The 15,006-nt window shown below is 33.2% G+C and overlaps 1 protein-coding gene across 1 annotated transcript; it reads left to right on the forward strand.

Annotated features, from left to right (window-relative positions):
• The first annotated feature begins 10,755 nt into the window (after window positions 1-10,755).
• LOC115979700 (methyltransferase-like protein 7A) lies at window positions 10,756-14,769 on the forward strand. Its single transcript, XM_031101762.1, has 6 exons — window positions 10,756-11,274; window positions 12,546-12,641; window positions 12,756-12,974; window positions 13,502-13,598; window positions 14,205-14,267; window positions 14,452-14,769. Exons 1-6 carry the CDS (start codon window positions 10,969-10,971, stop codon window positions 14,643-14,645), a joined length of 975 nt encoding a protein of 324 aa, XP_030957622.1. The 5' UTR covers window positions 10,756-10,968; the 3' UTR covers window positions 14,646-14,769.
• The last annotated feature ends 237 nt before the right edge of the window (window positions 14,770-15,006 follow it).

The raw sequence follows: 15,006 nt of genomic DNA on the forward strand, positions 1-15,006 counted from the left end.
GCACAGAAACTGTGTAAAATTTGTGACAAGAAGAAATCAACATAAGAGGCAATGGGATGAAATTCAAGAAAAGGAAAGGGATAAAAAATCACCAGTGAAGAGAGCAAAGACCAGTGAGCTCCCTGTAAAAGAGCAAGATATTAAGTCTGAAACATTGAACACAGGTCAACCAGATGATGACAAAACCAAGGTCAAGGAGGAGGATAAATCTGTTGATCATGTTGTTGAGGTGAAGATGGAAGATGAAACAGATGACGAAGATCTAGAGGAAGATCTTGAAGAGAACAAAGAAATGGAGGAGTCAGGTATGCAACATGACTTACCTAATGTGAAAAGCGAAGAGTAGAAGACTGATGTGAATGCTGCACCTGAAAAGGTGGTAGGAATTGAAAAAGATGAAGGAGAGGACTATTCTAAGTAGAAAGAGAAACCGAAAGCTTCTGAGATGGAGCTCAAGTCTGATGGGAATGAAAAGACAGACTCAAAGGCTGATACTGGTGAGAAAGAAACTTCTGCCGTGATGAAGCTTGCTGTCGATAAAGAATTATTACAGGTATGTTTTTGGGAGCTCTTTGTCCCCTTCCATTATTTCCCAATTTCTATTATTTCATATTTATTGCATACACTTGTCATTATATTATTTCCCAATTTGTATTATGGCATGTTTGTTGCATACACTTGGGGCAGGGTGCGCAAAGATGGGGCATTTTTACTATTTTTATGAATGTATGATTTGGTTTCCTTAGAACATTCACAACAATGTAACCATTTTAATATTTCAACAAATATATAACTAAAGACTCAAAAAAATCAAAGAACAAATGAATTTAATAATTTTTTTGGTTTTCTAAGCTTCTCCCATTACCCATTACCCATTCCTAGAACAAACACACAGGAAACAAATCATTTACAAATTGGAATTTAAGAATTTTCATTGAAAATCAATCTGAGCAGTACTTTTTAAAAATTTTGAAGTTTATGCTCTGATTGGTCTCTATGTTGAATAGAGCTATGAAATTTAGCAAGAAAATATCATTATAATTAGTTTGCTTACATTAACTACGGAGGTATATGGAGATCCTCTTGTGCATCCCCAACCGGAGCTTGAAGATTTTATGTGTGATAGGCCAAAAACGTGTTGACTCCTTGTGATAAATTAATTGATTAATTAGCCAAGTTTATTAATTAATCAAATTAACATGCAATGTACATGGTAGCACAAACAAATCACCAATTAAACTAAGTATGCAGTGGAAATTAAATTGACATGGTGATTTGTTTACCAATGGGGAAAACCTACATGGCAAAAACCCCACCAGGTGATTTTAAGGTCACCACTTCCGAGAATCCACTATTATCACAACAAGCGGTTACAAGTAAAGGAATTACAGTACCTTATACCAACTTACAGTTGAACCCTTACCCCAATATCCCATTGGACTTGTTCTATAGTGACAATCTCTCTTTTCAATGCACGGCTTTTAGTATGTGACTAACCAATTGTGCAAATCTTAATACACGACTTAATCACCAATTTTAGAAGGATGTTTGCTACAAAGTTCTTCTGTTCATCACTCGATAAAGATCATGAAGTTGTTTGGTCACAAAACCCTACGGTGTACAAAACATAGTAGCTTCTTGAAGAGAATGAAGAACTAGGGCAAACTAGGTTTCCGGTTACACTCTTCTTCACACTTGTGCAATTGTGCTCTTGTGCAACTTCTGTAACTTTTTACGGCCCTTAAAATAATCATTATATATGTTTAGGGTTGTGAGAAAAGAAAGCCCAAACACATGCTCATGGATTGGATGAAAAACAGTCTTGAAAAACTGAGTTTCAAAAACCTCGACAGATACCTATCTATCGAGAAGCTATCGAGCCTCGGGATTCAGATAGCTCTCTAAGCCTTGATAGATGATAATTGTCGAGGTTTAATGAACAACACTTTTTACACTTGATTCTTGGACAGACTTGCATGGCTTTAACACTTAAACTTGAAACCTTATTTCTTGAAGCATTAAACACATCCTAAATCTGCCAAATTACAAGTAAAGTGCATTTTGTCAAAAGATTAGTCAATTACATAAAATAGTGACATATGTTCCTAACATTGAATCACATATGTCCTAACAATCTGCTGTTGGTTGGTAGTAATAGCATTGGAATTTTGCAATGAGAAACTAAATAAATTATTCTAAATGAGTAGCTAAAATATTTACAAAAATGATAACAAAATACTATATGTTTTACAGTAATTTCTTCTTGGTAGTAATTATTTACATTCACATAGCAATGGCTTATGTGATTTTCTCACATTGCAGGCATTAGATAGAATGTACAGTTGAGAAGCAAGAGACATACCAAGTGTGGAACTAAATACGTACATGTGATTTCTTGTTTGTAGTTGTGCAAGGTCACAACACTTAAGATTGTTTAAGCATTTGATCTTGAAGCATGCAAGACTCTTTTTCCTGCCATTATGTGGGAATTATGTATTATGTCAATGGAAAAGTTGACTATTGTCAACTATTATGTCCTTGTGATCAAGGTTTACATATTAATAAAATTTTGTTCATCTTTTGAATCAATTTTTTTTCTTGTTTTCTTTTGTCTTGAATCAAATTTTGATTGTAGTGTATGCCAGGTATCCCTGGAAGACTCTTGATATGTAATCCTTGTTTTCAAGAATTGTGTCAAGTCAAGAAGTTGTAAGTTGACCAAGAATTAAAGCACTACTAGCACCATCTCTGACTTGAAAGATCACTTTTCAGATGCCATCAAAACCACTGAACAATTTCCTGCATAATTAAACATTTAAGTATAGAAGATAGACTATTAATTAATTAAACATTTTGTCTCTCCACACTACAGTTGAGATAGAATTATTATTACTGAATGTAAAAAACAAGTACAATAAAACCATTGAACAATTTGGTCTGGTATATTTAACTAGAAAGCCCTGACAAATAAAATCAAAGAACTATCCCCTGAACCCATGCTGGGTGTCTTTCCTCCTTTGTGCTGCTATTTGGTGTATACACAGCAGTCTCCTCGTAATCTTGTAGCAGTAGATCAGCCATATCCATTACCTAGTTTGGGGGAAGCTATTTCCCCTCAAAATTAAACATGTTCCTTGCACTCCATAATGCCCACACCAGCATGCCCTATATCTCAATTTGGTGCACAGTGAAGTGGGTGGAATGAAAATTTAACAGATTGTTTAATATATGTGTTGCTTTAGTATCCGTTTGGCATGATTAATTTTGCCCACTTATTTTATCATTCAGCTTATTTTTACTACTATTTATGGGTCTCACTGCACTTTTTGGTACTATTCATGGGTCCCAATATATTATTTTAGCTAACTTTAACTTTTGTCTATAGTATTTTTAGCAAAAAAAATTCAGTTTTAGCAAAATAAGCAAATCTCAAACAAACCCTTAGTCATTAAGTCGCTTCCTTTGGTTCAGATAATGAACAAGATAGGCTGGTATAGGTTGGCTCCAAAGGGATATATATATATATATATATATTTTTTTTTTTTTGGGGTAAATGTAGCTTGCCATCTTGCATTGTACATTGGAGTGCCATAAATCTGGTAGTACACAACTAGCATTGGTTGACACATTTGCAATAAATTGTGAAAGAAAATAAGATTTGATTACCAAAAATAAAAAGATTAAGTTTGTAACAAAAGTTTTCTCATGAAGCACCTCAGTTTCTTGAGGCAATATACTAAACTAAAACACAGCTAGAATCAAAGTCCATAAAGAATGTTTTTAGCCCTTGATAAGACAGTTGAGTCAAACTGAACAACAACCATGCATACAATCTAAAATGTCACCTTATATCTCATAGCTTGTGCATTTTTAGTAGCATAGCCACACTTAATTGACCTTAGTCACTGTACTACAAAAGTTTAATGTATTCTTTCACCAATCTAGCATCAAACACGTAAAACACAAATTCTTAATTGACCCAACATCAAGGATGTCAAAATCGGGATTCTACGTAGGATCGTAGGAGGTAGACAGATCATGAATCATAAGATCGGATCGTGGATTGTAAGATCCTACCTATTTTTAGCTTTGAAGCAAAAAACACATTAATAGTGACTTTGTATATTGAATAATCACGTAAATTATGAATCTTCCATAAAAAAATAAAGATTTTGATCATCTGATTTAATTTGATGTCCTACATCGCTACGTCTATACTAATGAAACAAATATATTTAAGTTTTAACGCAATGTATTTAAAAAGTTTAGTGAATGTTTAATTAGAAACCAACCAAGTACCAAAATACTAGCACACTTTTTCCTTCAGCAGCAGCTCTTGAACCCTCATCATCACCTAACATTGATAACCAAATGATACAATAGTGATCACACATTCACACTATACACATGTAACTATTATTTTTTATTTTTTAAATCTATAAAGGAAGGCATTAGAATTGTTACTTCATTATCTTCAGCAAAATCTGCACCATCATCTTCTAGTCAACACCCTTTGCTATCCACTCATCATCTGAAGACAAGTTCTTCAAACCAATTTCTTCTTTCGCACATGATGGTTTAGGTATTTTCTCTTTTATCTTCAAGTTTTACATAACAAATACCAACTCATTCATTTTTTATTTTTTTTTATTTTTATTTTTTGGTTTAAACAGTTTTCTCCTTTTTGAGCGTACTTAAAGTTGTACCAATTTTAATAGAGAATTCTCAACTGGGGGATAATATACCAAAGTCATTTGGTCTTACTATTCCAAATGTACTCCAATTACTTTCACAACCTAAAGAGCTACATCAACACATTGTTTCCTGTAAAAATTCTACAAACATATAAAACACAAAATCTAGCAATCCCAATTGTTTCCTGTATACGGTTACCAATAATAATAAAACTCTCATTTGAACTCACATGATAAAAAGAGATTTACAATTTTAAGGTAAGACCATTCTGAAATTTCGAAAGCTATAGCAAACATGTAAAACACTAACTATAATTAATCCTAACAGTTTCCCTATGGAGTTGCATTTCGGCAACATGGATCGAGTTGGGTATTCAATTTGGAATTAGATGGTATTAGCTAGGCTTTGTTGTTATATGAAAAGTCATGTATTTAAGCCTAGAATATAATTCCAGAGCTCCAGTGCCACGGTGCCAAATTCAGAATCATTAAACCTCTAGTTTGTTTGAGAACTTATAAATATTTATGTTTAACGTTAAGCAACATCCCGTTAGTTTCAAGTGGAAAAAATAAAATAAAAGAAGCCAAATGTCATGTTTTTATTAGCGAAGCATGGAGTGGAGCACAATATGTGAGACAGAAGATTTGGATTCTTCTTTATCTACTTTATTTAATGATTTTTTTTTTCTATGCTATGGTTTTAGATTTGATGGAAGTAGCTTCAAAGGTTGACGCAACTAATAGCTAAACTTGATATATGAAAGTGTTTAAGTTTCTGTTTCTAATTGTATAATAAAATTATTCAAAGATACTGTATTATTTGATTTTATATTATTGTATTTTTTAGTCTTAGAGTTGTGTTGATAGCGGCGTTTTGGACCTGAAATTGATATCATGTAGTAGCTGAATTATATTGGATTTCATATATGGATCATACTAATAGGTGTTTTAAGGTATTTGTTAATAAACTATATTAAAAAAGTTTTTAACACTTCTTTTATGGAAAATATAAAAAACTGTCAGAAAAATCAATTGCTTTATCATTTTCCCATAAATTTTTTCTAAAAATAATTCTTAAACCAATACCCTTAAGATATTTGTTAACATTTTATTTATATATATATATATATATATTCTATCAATCTTATGAATTGAGACGTTGGATAGTATCAAGCAATTTACCATGTTTCTTTGTTTGATGTCAAACAACATATTTTATTTTGTTCAAAAAAGTGTTTTACATGTATAAGTACATGTGTGGTGATACATGAAGGAATTTCCTCTAACGATATCCTCATAGAGTTTACATTTATAGCATCCAAGGAAAGGGTATGCGATACAAATTACTCCTTTTGAGAACGCATTGCGAACCCATGTTAGTATTTTTTTTTTTTCCTTTTCATTTTAGAATATGGATTTTACTCTTTAAAGTTTATGGGTGTTTGGATTTTACACTTGAATTTTCAGAATTTGGGGGTCTAAAATCCAAACACCCCAAACTTTAGGGGGTAAGATTCAAATTTTAAAACATTAAGGTATAAAATCCAATCAACCTCTGTAAAATCCAAATTCTGAAACTTTAGATTGTAAAATCCAAACACCTGCGAACTTTAAGGGTGTAGTTTGCCATTTACCATAATATATATATGACACTACACGAGCATGATCATTTTTATATGTAATGACATGGATATGCATGAGATGATATGTGACCTAGCACTTGCAAAGAAAATCCCCAATTTAATATCATGTTAAAAATGACAAAATTAAATGCAAAAATATATGTTAAGATACTTAGTCATCCAACTGTTAACTTATTAAGTAATTTTTTATTTATATAGTATTTCAACTTATATTGCCCATTCCATAATAATTGCTCTAATCATCAGCTTAAGACATCAATTGATTTTTTATGTAGACGAGGTTCAAATCCTAAATCTCTTATTCAACTACAAGAAATTTTACCATTTAAACCAACTTGAACCCACAAGTAAAGTTTAATTTAATCTCAGTATTATTAATCTATGATTTAACCATTTTAACTTATTGATAATGTGGTTGAAACAATATGCACATCATGTAATTAAATCCATTAATAGAAAATGCAAACAAAATAGTTATCACAAGCCTAATGTTCAAGAGTGAATTGCTTAAATCAAATATCCAATAATGACCCAATTGACACTCAATCAAAGTTCAAGGTAATATTAGTATATTAATAAATAAAAAATCATGTTACACACTTGTTATGGTGCACTTTGGGTCCATTTGAGAACAGTTTATTTAGCCGAAATTGAAAATTTTTTGCTAAAAGTATTGTAGAGTTGGATCTATGACTAGTAGCAAAAAGTGCAGTGAGACTTATGAATAATAGCAAAAATAAGTTAATTAGTAGTAAAAATAAGATAAATAGTAAAATAAGCTAACTTTAAACTCTAATCTTAAACACAACCTTCATACACATTTACTTTAGAATTGTGTTTTGAAAATACAATTTCAATACAAATTGTGAAAGAATAAAATTGTGTTTTCAACTTATGTGACCGTGTGTACGTGCACGATGAACATACAATAATGAGTGTGTGATAATTATTATTTAATAAATAAATAATTAAATAAGGGTAATTCTACTGTACCCCTCTTTGTTTTAGAGGGTACGGTACCCACTAATAGATAACCTGTTATACCATGTGTAAGGACACGATTCGAGGCGGACCGTAACAGTGTAGGGTTCGCACGTGAAAAGGCCCAAACAATGTCATTTGTAGAGCGTGGGTTTGAAAGGCTAGGCCCTGATCACCAGGTGGTGGGTTTTTCACGGTGTTCATACAAGGTTAAGTGATCTTCACCCCTGGAGTCTTTCTCCTGGAGGTGGGCTGGGAGGCTCTCGTTTTTGGCCATTTTTCCCAGCCCCCCGGTTGGTGCACCTTCCTTTTTATTATATAGTCCGTCCTGGCTGATCCTGACCCTTCACTTGTAGGTCAGGCAGGAGCTTATTTCTGTATCCATCCCATCAACCGTCCCGTCTAACTTTCTATTAGTTGCATGGATCGAAGTTTACACCGTCCAAACGTCTTTTCTCATTAATCAGTTCTGGGTATTGGCAGGTGCATTTACTGAAGAGGGGACGCATTTTCCTTGGTCCAATTTCACACCCTGCTTCCCTATGGGCCCCATTCCGTTCACATCCCCTTGAGGGGGCTGTTTGGGGATTGCCTACACCATGATGTTGGTCTTCCCATTGAAGCTCTGGAATGCCGAGGACAGGGTAAGTTCTCAGCCGTTCCCCTTGCTACCCCGGCCACTGATCATTCGTCCTCGGCAAGATACCTCCTCGGCACGGGCCCTAGGCCTAGATAGAGTTTGGGCCGGATTGCAGACCTCTCGGACCCACACCATGTTACCAAATCCTCACATTTGACAGTTCCATCATCACATTATGCAGTTTCAACCTCACATGTGACAGTTCTTTTGTCACATTTGGTGGTTTTTTTTTTTTTTGTCACATTTGGTGGGGTTTTTTTTTTTTTTTTTTTTTTTTCACACATTTGACGTTTGCATCCTCACATTGGCGCAATTCCAACATTACATGTGACAATTCTTTTGTCGTATTTGGTGGTTCCCTTATTTTTTCTCACATTTGATGGTTCCATCCTCACATTGTGCAATTCCAATATCACATGTAATTGTTCTTTTGTCACATTTGGTGGTTCCTTTATTTTTTTTTCTCACATTTTATGATTTCATTGTCACATTCGGCAATACCAACATCACATTTGACGGTACTTTTGTCACATTTAGTGGTTCCTTTTTTTTTTTTTTTTTTTTTTTTTTTTACATTTGACAGTTTTATCTTCACACTGGATAATACCAATATCACATTTAACCATACGCATACCCTAGGGTTTCCATGAACTTTATTTTCCAAAAATAACTTATTTAATTCATAAAAGAGTTATATTTTTTCATAAAAACCTTCTTCAAGTCAATTTAAGTTTGATTGGGCCCTAAACCAACCTTAGGTTTTAGAATTTCAACATCATTGGGGAATGGGGCTTGAGTCATAAGGGGTACAAAATGCGATATCTATAGTCACATTAGTCAATACCAACATCACATATGATTGTACTTTTGTTACATTTTGTGGGACCATTTTTTTTCCACATTTAATAGTGTCATCATCACATTGGGCAATATCAATATCATCTATGACTGTACTTTTGTCACATTCAGTGGGACCCTAGTTTTCTATAATTTGTTTTCTCACATTTGACAGTTTCATCATCACTTTGATCGGTACCAATATCACATTTGACTATTTTTTTTCACATTTGATAGCTTCATTATCACATTGGGTAATATCAATATCACATCTGACCGTACTTTTTTTACATTCTGTGTGATCATTTTTCTTCCACATTTAATAGTTTCATCATCACATTGGGTAGTATCAATATCATATATGACTGTACTTTTGTCACATTCAGTGGTACCTTAGTTTTCTATAATTTGTTTTCTCACATTTGACAATTTCATCATCATGTTGATCGGTACCTATATTACATTTGACTTTTTTTTTTCACATTTGATAGCTTCATTATCACATTGGGCAATATCAATATCACATTTGACCGTACTTTTGTCACATTCGGTGCTACCCTAATTTGTTTTCTCACATTTGACAGTTTCATCGTCATATTGAGCAGTACTAATATCACTTTTGATAGTATTTTTGTCACATTCAATAGTACCCTAATTTTTTTCTCACATTTGACAATTTCATCGTCACTTTGGGTAATATCAACATCACATTTAACCGTACTTTTGTCACATTCAATGGTTCCTTTATTGTTCAATCACATTTGACAGTTTCATCTTATGTTAAATGGTACCAAAATTTTTGGGGAGCAACTTTGGATGCTACATGACCTAAACTAATTATATATATAAAAGAAGCTTATTTGAAATTTCTCACTGGTGACCTCTCTCGATTCTCTATCTCCAAGTATGTTTTTTTGTTATTTTTCTATTTTTATATCTTAATTTATGATTTGTGTTTGTTTCTAAATTTTAAATTTCAAATTATTTTTTATGGGTACTAAGTTGTGTTATATATATATATATATTTTTTTTTTAATTGTGTCATGCATATATGTGCACAATTAAATAAAAAATCTATTTTTCTAAATAGTAAAATTTTAATTCAACTATTTCTTATTTTTATTTTTGTTGTTAGTGTTCTTGAGAGAGTAATTGTTGAAAAAGGTTGTTAGTGTTCTTAACTGGTTAGTATTCTAAAAAAATAAGGTTTAATTTTTTTTCTTGAAAAATATTTAATAGTTAATTGGATTTTTTTTTTTAATTTAAAAAATTCTATAGAAAAATTAAAAATTTGTACCCAACAACATTTAACAAAAATTGAGAGACCTTAATAATTAAATGAACTTGAACTCAAATGAACAAAAATAAAATTAAAGGGCATAAATAAGTTTTGATCAAATATAAAAGGTGCAATTTTCATTTTTGGCCAAAAAAAAAAAAAATGAAATGTTGTTGTGTTTAAGTTTTACTGGCCAAAAAAAAAACACACATCAACTTCTAAAAATCTTTCTAATTTGTGTACGGCATGCAGTTCACCGCTTTGGAAGCAGGGCCACCACGACCTCCACTGCAAAATGCAGTACGGCCACACACGGTAGAACGGCACAGGTCTATACTATATGGTGAGATTGCTTAGTGGTTGCAAGGTCCTCAACAGCGTGATTTGGCCTTAGGATCGCTGGTTATTGGTAATTTTTGTCTTCTATGCGGAGGTTATCAAAACACAAGACCCACAGCCAAAAGAGGATGGTCTCTGCACGCTTTCTAATATCAAATTAGAGAACAAACCCAAACTGATTTTTCTCTTCCTTTTTTCGGTTTTTATACCTGACCTGCTAAACCTGTCACCTGTATAGCACTAATATTAAATGAACTGTCAATATCAAGACACTTGAGTTTGGATACAGCTGAATCATGATATCCAATCTCACGCAAATGGTTCTGTATACTGTTTATGAGATCTAACATTATAAAATTTGGCAAAATAATTTTATAATATTTTCACTTTTCAGCCTCTAGCAATTCAACCATTAGCGGTATCCATGTTTTCAATTTTCGGCCATAAACAATAAAGTCAACGGCTAGGATCTAAGGTAGGTACCATGCCGACTACAAAAACTGGGGGTACCGTAGAATGACCCCCCTGACAATTTGAGAGTGAGAGAGAGAGAGAATGGCAGTTAAGTCGTCGTTCGTGTTCTTCTTCTCCAGCGCTCCTAAGATTACACCTTATAGTCCTCGTTGGTCTAAACTGAAACCTCCACGTGGCAAAATCACAGCTATCAGTTGTTCTGATTTGCGGTATGATGATGATGATGATAAGCGGAAAGCACCAATAAAGAGAAGCCACGGTGAGTCGTTTAGCTGTATATGCGGAAGAAGGCGTTTCATTGAAGGAGCAACGGCAACCTCAATGGCTTTGGCTGCGTTCCCTAATCGCCCCTCTAATGCTTCCGATTTACACTCTGATGATTATAGGGTACACTTCTAACTTCTTCTTTCCAAAGCAAACTAAAAAAAAGGAGAGAGAGATTTTACTTTATGTTGGTAGATAGAATATAATTTGAACCTTTTCCGTGATGATTGTTTTTTTTTTTTTTATTGTTAGACCATGATTTTAATTGGGTTTTAGTATAGGTGGGATTAAACCTATATATTTTATTGTGCATATTATAATTTTTTCGTATGTGTTTGGTTGAAATTTAAGTTGTTTAACTTTAGTTTGAAATTTGACATTTTACCTACAAGAGGTTAGCTTTATTAGAGTTTCGTAACCACTATTTGTTAAAAACATGATTAAAAATGTAATTTTACTCTACTTTTACGTCTCTTTTATCCAAAAATACAAAAAACATAAAAATACAATATCAAATGAGATAAAAAAGAACTTGAATCATATGATTATAAACCACAAGTAGGTAAATTAAATTTTGGTCAAACCACAGATAAGCAACTTAAATTTCAGTCAAACCACGGGTGAATAAGATATAATTTACCCTATTTTATTTTACGAAAACAGATTTTATAATTAAGTTGCTCTAACTAGAACCCACAAAAAAGAAATATTCTATAGAGATCAAGAAAAAAGAAAAAAAAATTCATAATAATTTGGATGAAATATGCTTTTTCATTTCAAAAAAAAAAAAAATTGGCCCGAGTTCGTTCTTTTTCCTCTATAGAAAAAGTATGTTATTTTGAACTTAGGTGACATTTAACGGCCACATCATTAGTAGAGGAACGTAAGGGGGGTTAAGATTTAAAGTGATATAATAGTCTCGTGAATGATGAATTTAAAATTTTAAATAAAAGGTAACAAATTCAAAATGAACTCAAAGGGTGCAATTTACAATTTAGTCAAATATTTAAAAGTTATTAATTTAGTCATTCTATCTATTTGCAAATAAATTTATTTTTGTCAATGACAAGTTAGTCACATCACATCAGCATTGAAATTGATACTATTTAACTTTTTCAAGGATTGAACTGAAACTGTTGAAAAATTTGAGAAACGAAAAGCAATTTTGGATAAAATTTAAGGGACGAAAAGTATAGGCCTTTTGTGATTTTAGATAATATGAGACATTTTTGTTAGTGCTACAAACTTGATTTATATTGGCATAAGCATAAGCTAAGTGTTGTACCAATGTCGTGACATGTAGTGTTTGATGCTCCACCCAACTTCTGAATTGCCTGTATAAGTTGAAAATTATGTGTCAGTTAGGATTTAAGAGTAACAATTCGTTTGTGTAGTCTGTTTTGAACAAGGTTCGCCCTCCAAGACCAGATTGGTACGAGGAGTTCCATGCATCATTTTTGGATAAATTCAAGGACTCTTATGAAGCTGAGGTTAGAGCTTATTTTAGAGCAATTAGTTTGGAGTGTGGTACATGTATGACTTTTCATGTCAAGTGTAAACATATTTGACAGCACTTGTGTGTGCAATCTTATGTTGTGTGGTAGATTGCAGATTACAAGTCACAATTGTTTAGTAACTTGAAGGGGAAGGCTCAGAAAGTGTTGGAGATTGGCATTGGTACAGGCCCTAATCTCAAGTACTATGCCAGTGAAGCTGATGTCCAGGTTTTCGGTATGGATCCCAATAGAAAGATGGAAAAGTATGCTCAGGCAGCAGCAGAGGCCGCTGGCCTGCCACTTACAAATTTTGAATTCTTACATGCAGTAAGAATGCTTCCCTTTATGGCACTACTTTATTCTGAACTTTTTATGATATAACATTTCTCTGCCTGAATATTGTACTTTCCATAATTTAAATTCTAGAAATATCCACTGGTGGTGTCCAAGTAGTAGCACTCTATGCCATTATAATTTGCAACATATGTGGTATTTTGGCTTTAACTACCCATGTGGGGAAAAGTATCCAAATGACTGGAAAATGCTTCTCAGACATTTTAGTGGGGAAAGATCCAATGACAATTGTTTCAAATATCAACAATTGGATTGATAGCCTAGGATTCTTATGTAAGGCAATTGAAGCATCTCTAGTGATGTGCATTTGATCGGTTAAATTTGCATATTGAGTTGGAAAACTGATACTTTAACCAATGCTTCAAGCCCTTGCTACTTTGGAAGGCAGGTTTTGGCATGTTATATCTTTCTACTAGATTTTATTGTTTTTTCCCTTGGTAATATTTGGTTGTGAACTACAAAGCTGTTCTTTAGATTCTGAAGATGCAAAAATTATACAGGTTGGGGAGGCTATACCCTTAGGTGATGCTTCTGTTGATGCAGTTGTTGGAACACTTGTGTTGTGTTCTGTTAAAGATGTTGATGTGGCATTGAAAGGTATTTAACCATCTAGCTCTTAAAAATTCCTTTTTACTTTTATAGATTTAATTAGTTGAAGTTTATATAGAAACCTCATATTCTGTGAGAAGCAATGGAGCATGCATAAGCCAAGTACTTCATATACAGTATGATTTTCTTTTTGCGAATTGGTTAGACTTTTCCTATAATTGCTTGCTTAACTGTGTTGTCGTTCTAACTAATAAGTTGATTGTTTTGGAGTTTGATTTAATAACTTGAGTATTGGTGTTACCTTATTTTCAGAGCTTATTACATTTAATTACTGAGATTTGGATTCAACAGACTGAGTGGAAAAAATGTGTAGCATTTGGATGCACAACACAGTTTTGTAGCATTTGAAGGCAAAAATTCATACGCTAGATTAGAGATAATACTATAATGGAGCATTGGCAGAAATGAAGACTGAAAGTCTGAACTGATTACCTAATGAGGACCAAACATAACATGCATGCTTATGTTAAATGCTTATATGCAAAAAACTGATAGATTAATTTCCAAATGCACCCCAAGGAGGTGCATAGTTACTAGGATTTTCTGACTCAATATCCAAATATTTGACAAATTCTCTATTACCATTGTACCCAGAGGTGAAGAGGGTGCTGAGACCTGGTGGTGTTTACCTTTTTGTGGAACATGTGGCTGCTAAAGGTATTAAGCTGAACTTCTTGGTTACCTAGCAAGACAGAAAGTTGTCGATCTAGTGAATGATAAATTACTTATTGTCCTCAAAACTTAAATTGTTAAGAAATGGTGAATTTTTATTCAACTATTATTCTAATAGTGAATGGCCTTTTCCTTTTCCATTCTTTTTGCTATTGTTTTGGTGGTGCAGATGGAACAGTTCTTAGATTTATACAGAATGTTCTTGATCCTTTGCAACAGACAGTTGCTGATGGGTGTCACCTTACCAGGGAAACAGGAATGAAGATCTCTGAAGCCGGGTTTTCTGGTGTTGAGCTTAACAAGGCTTTCTTGTCTAATGCCTTCTATGTAAACCCCCAGGTCTATGGTATAGCTTTTAAGTAACGCCAAGAGTAACTTATTGTTGTTCTCAATTCCAGTTCCTACATCTCAGCTACTTTTGATGTAGATCGTTGCTTTAGATTTGTGTGGGTACCAGGGGGGTCATTCCATTAGTTAAGGTTCACAACTGTTAGAGATATATTAGCCCATTAGCATAAGCCCAAGCCTAATTCTACTTTGTGTGCAAGTCAAGTCTCCTACTTGTACTAGAAGTCTATTAGTCTACTATATATACACATGTTATGATTCATTGTAATACAGGATTTGTATTATACTATAATATATTATTGATGTAGCCTTTTAGGGTTTCCTCTGTGGATGTAGGCCGTTAGGTTGAACCACGTAACTCTCGTGTGTTATTGTG

This window comes from Quercus lobata, chromosome 3 (assembly GCF_001633185.2).
Source record: "Quercus lobata isolate SW786 chromosome 3, ValleyOak3.0 Primary Assembly, whole genome shotgun sequence".
Lineage (NCBI taxonomy): Eukaryota > Viridiplantae > Streptophyta > Magnoliopsida > Fagales > Fagaceae > Quercus > Quercus lobata.

Bases quoted from the DNA above. Each gene is read 5' to 3' on its own strand.
- LOC115979700 (XM_031101762.1), top strand. From the start codon at position 10,969: ATGGCAGTTAAGTCGTCGTTCGTGTTCTTCTTCTCCAGCGCTCCTAAG. The intron at 11,275-12,545 runs GTACACTTCTAA...TCGTTTGTGTAG, and splicing joins TACACTCTGATGATTATAGG to TCTGTTTTGAACAAGGTTCG. The intron at 12,975-13,501 runs GTAAGAATGCTT...AAAATTATACAG, and splicing joins ATTTTGAATTCTTACATGCA to GTTGGGGAGGCTATACCCTT.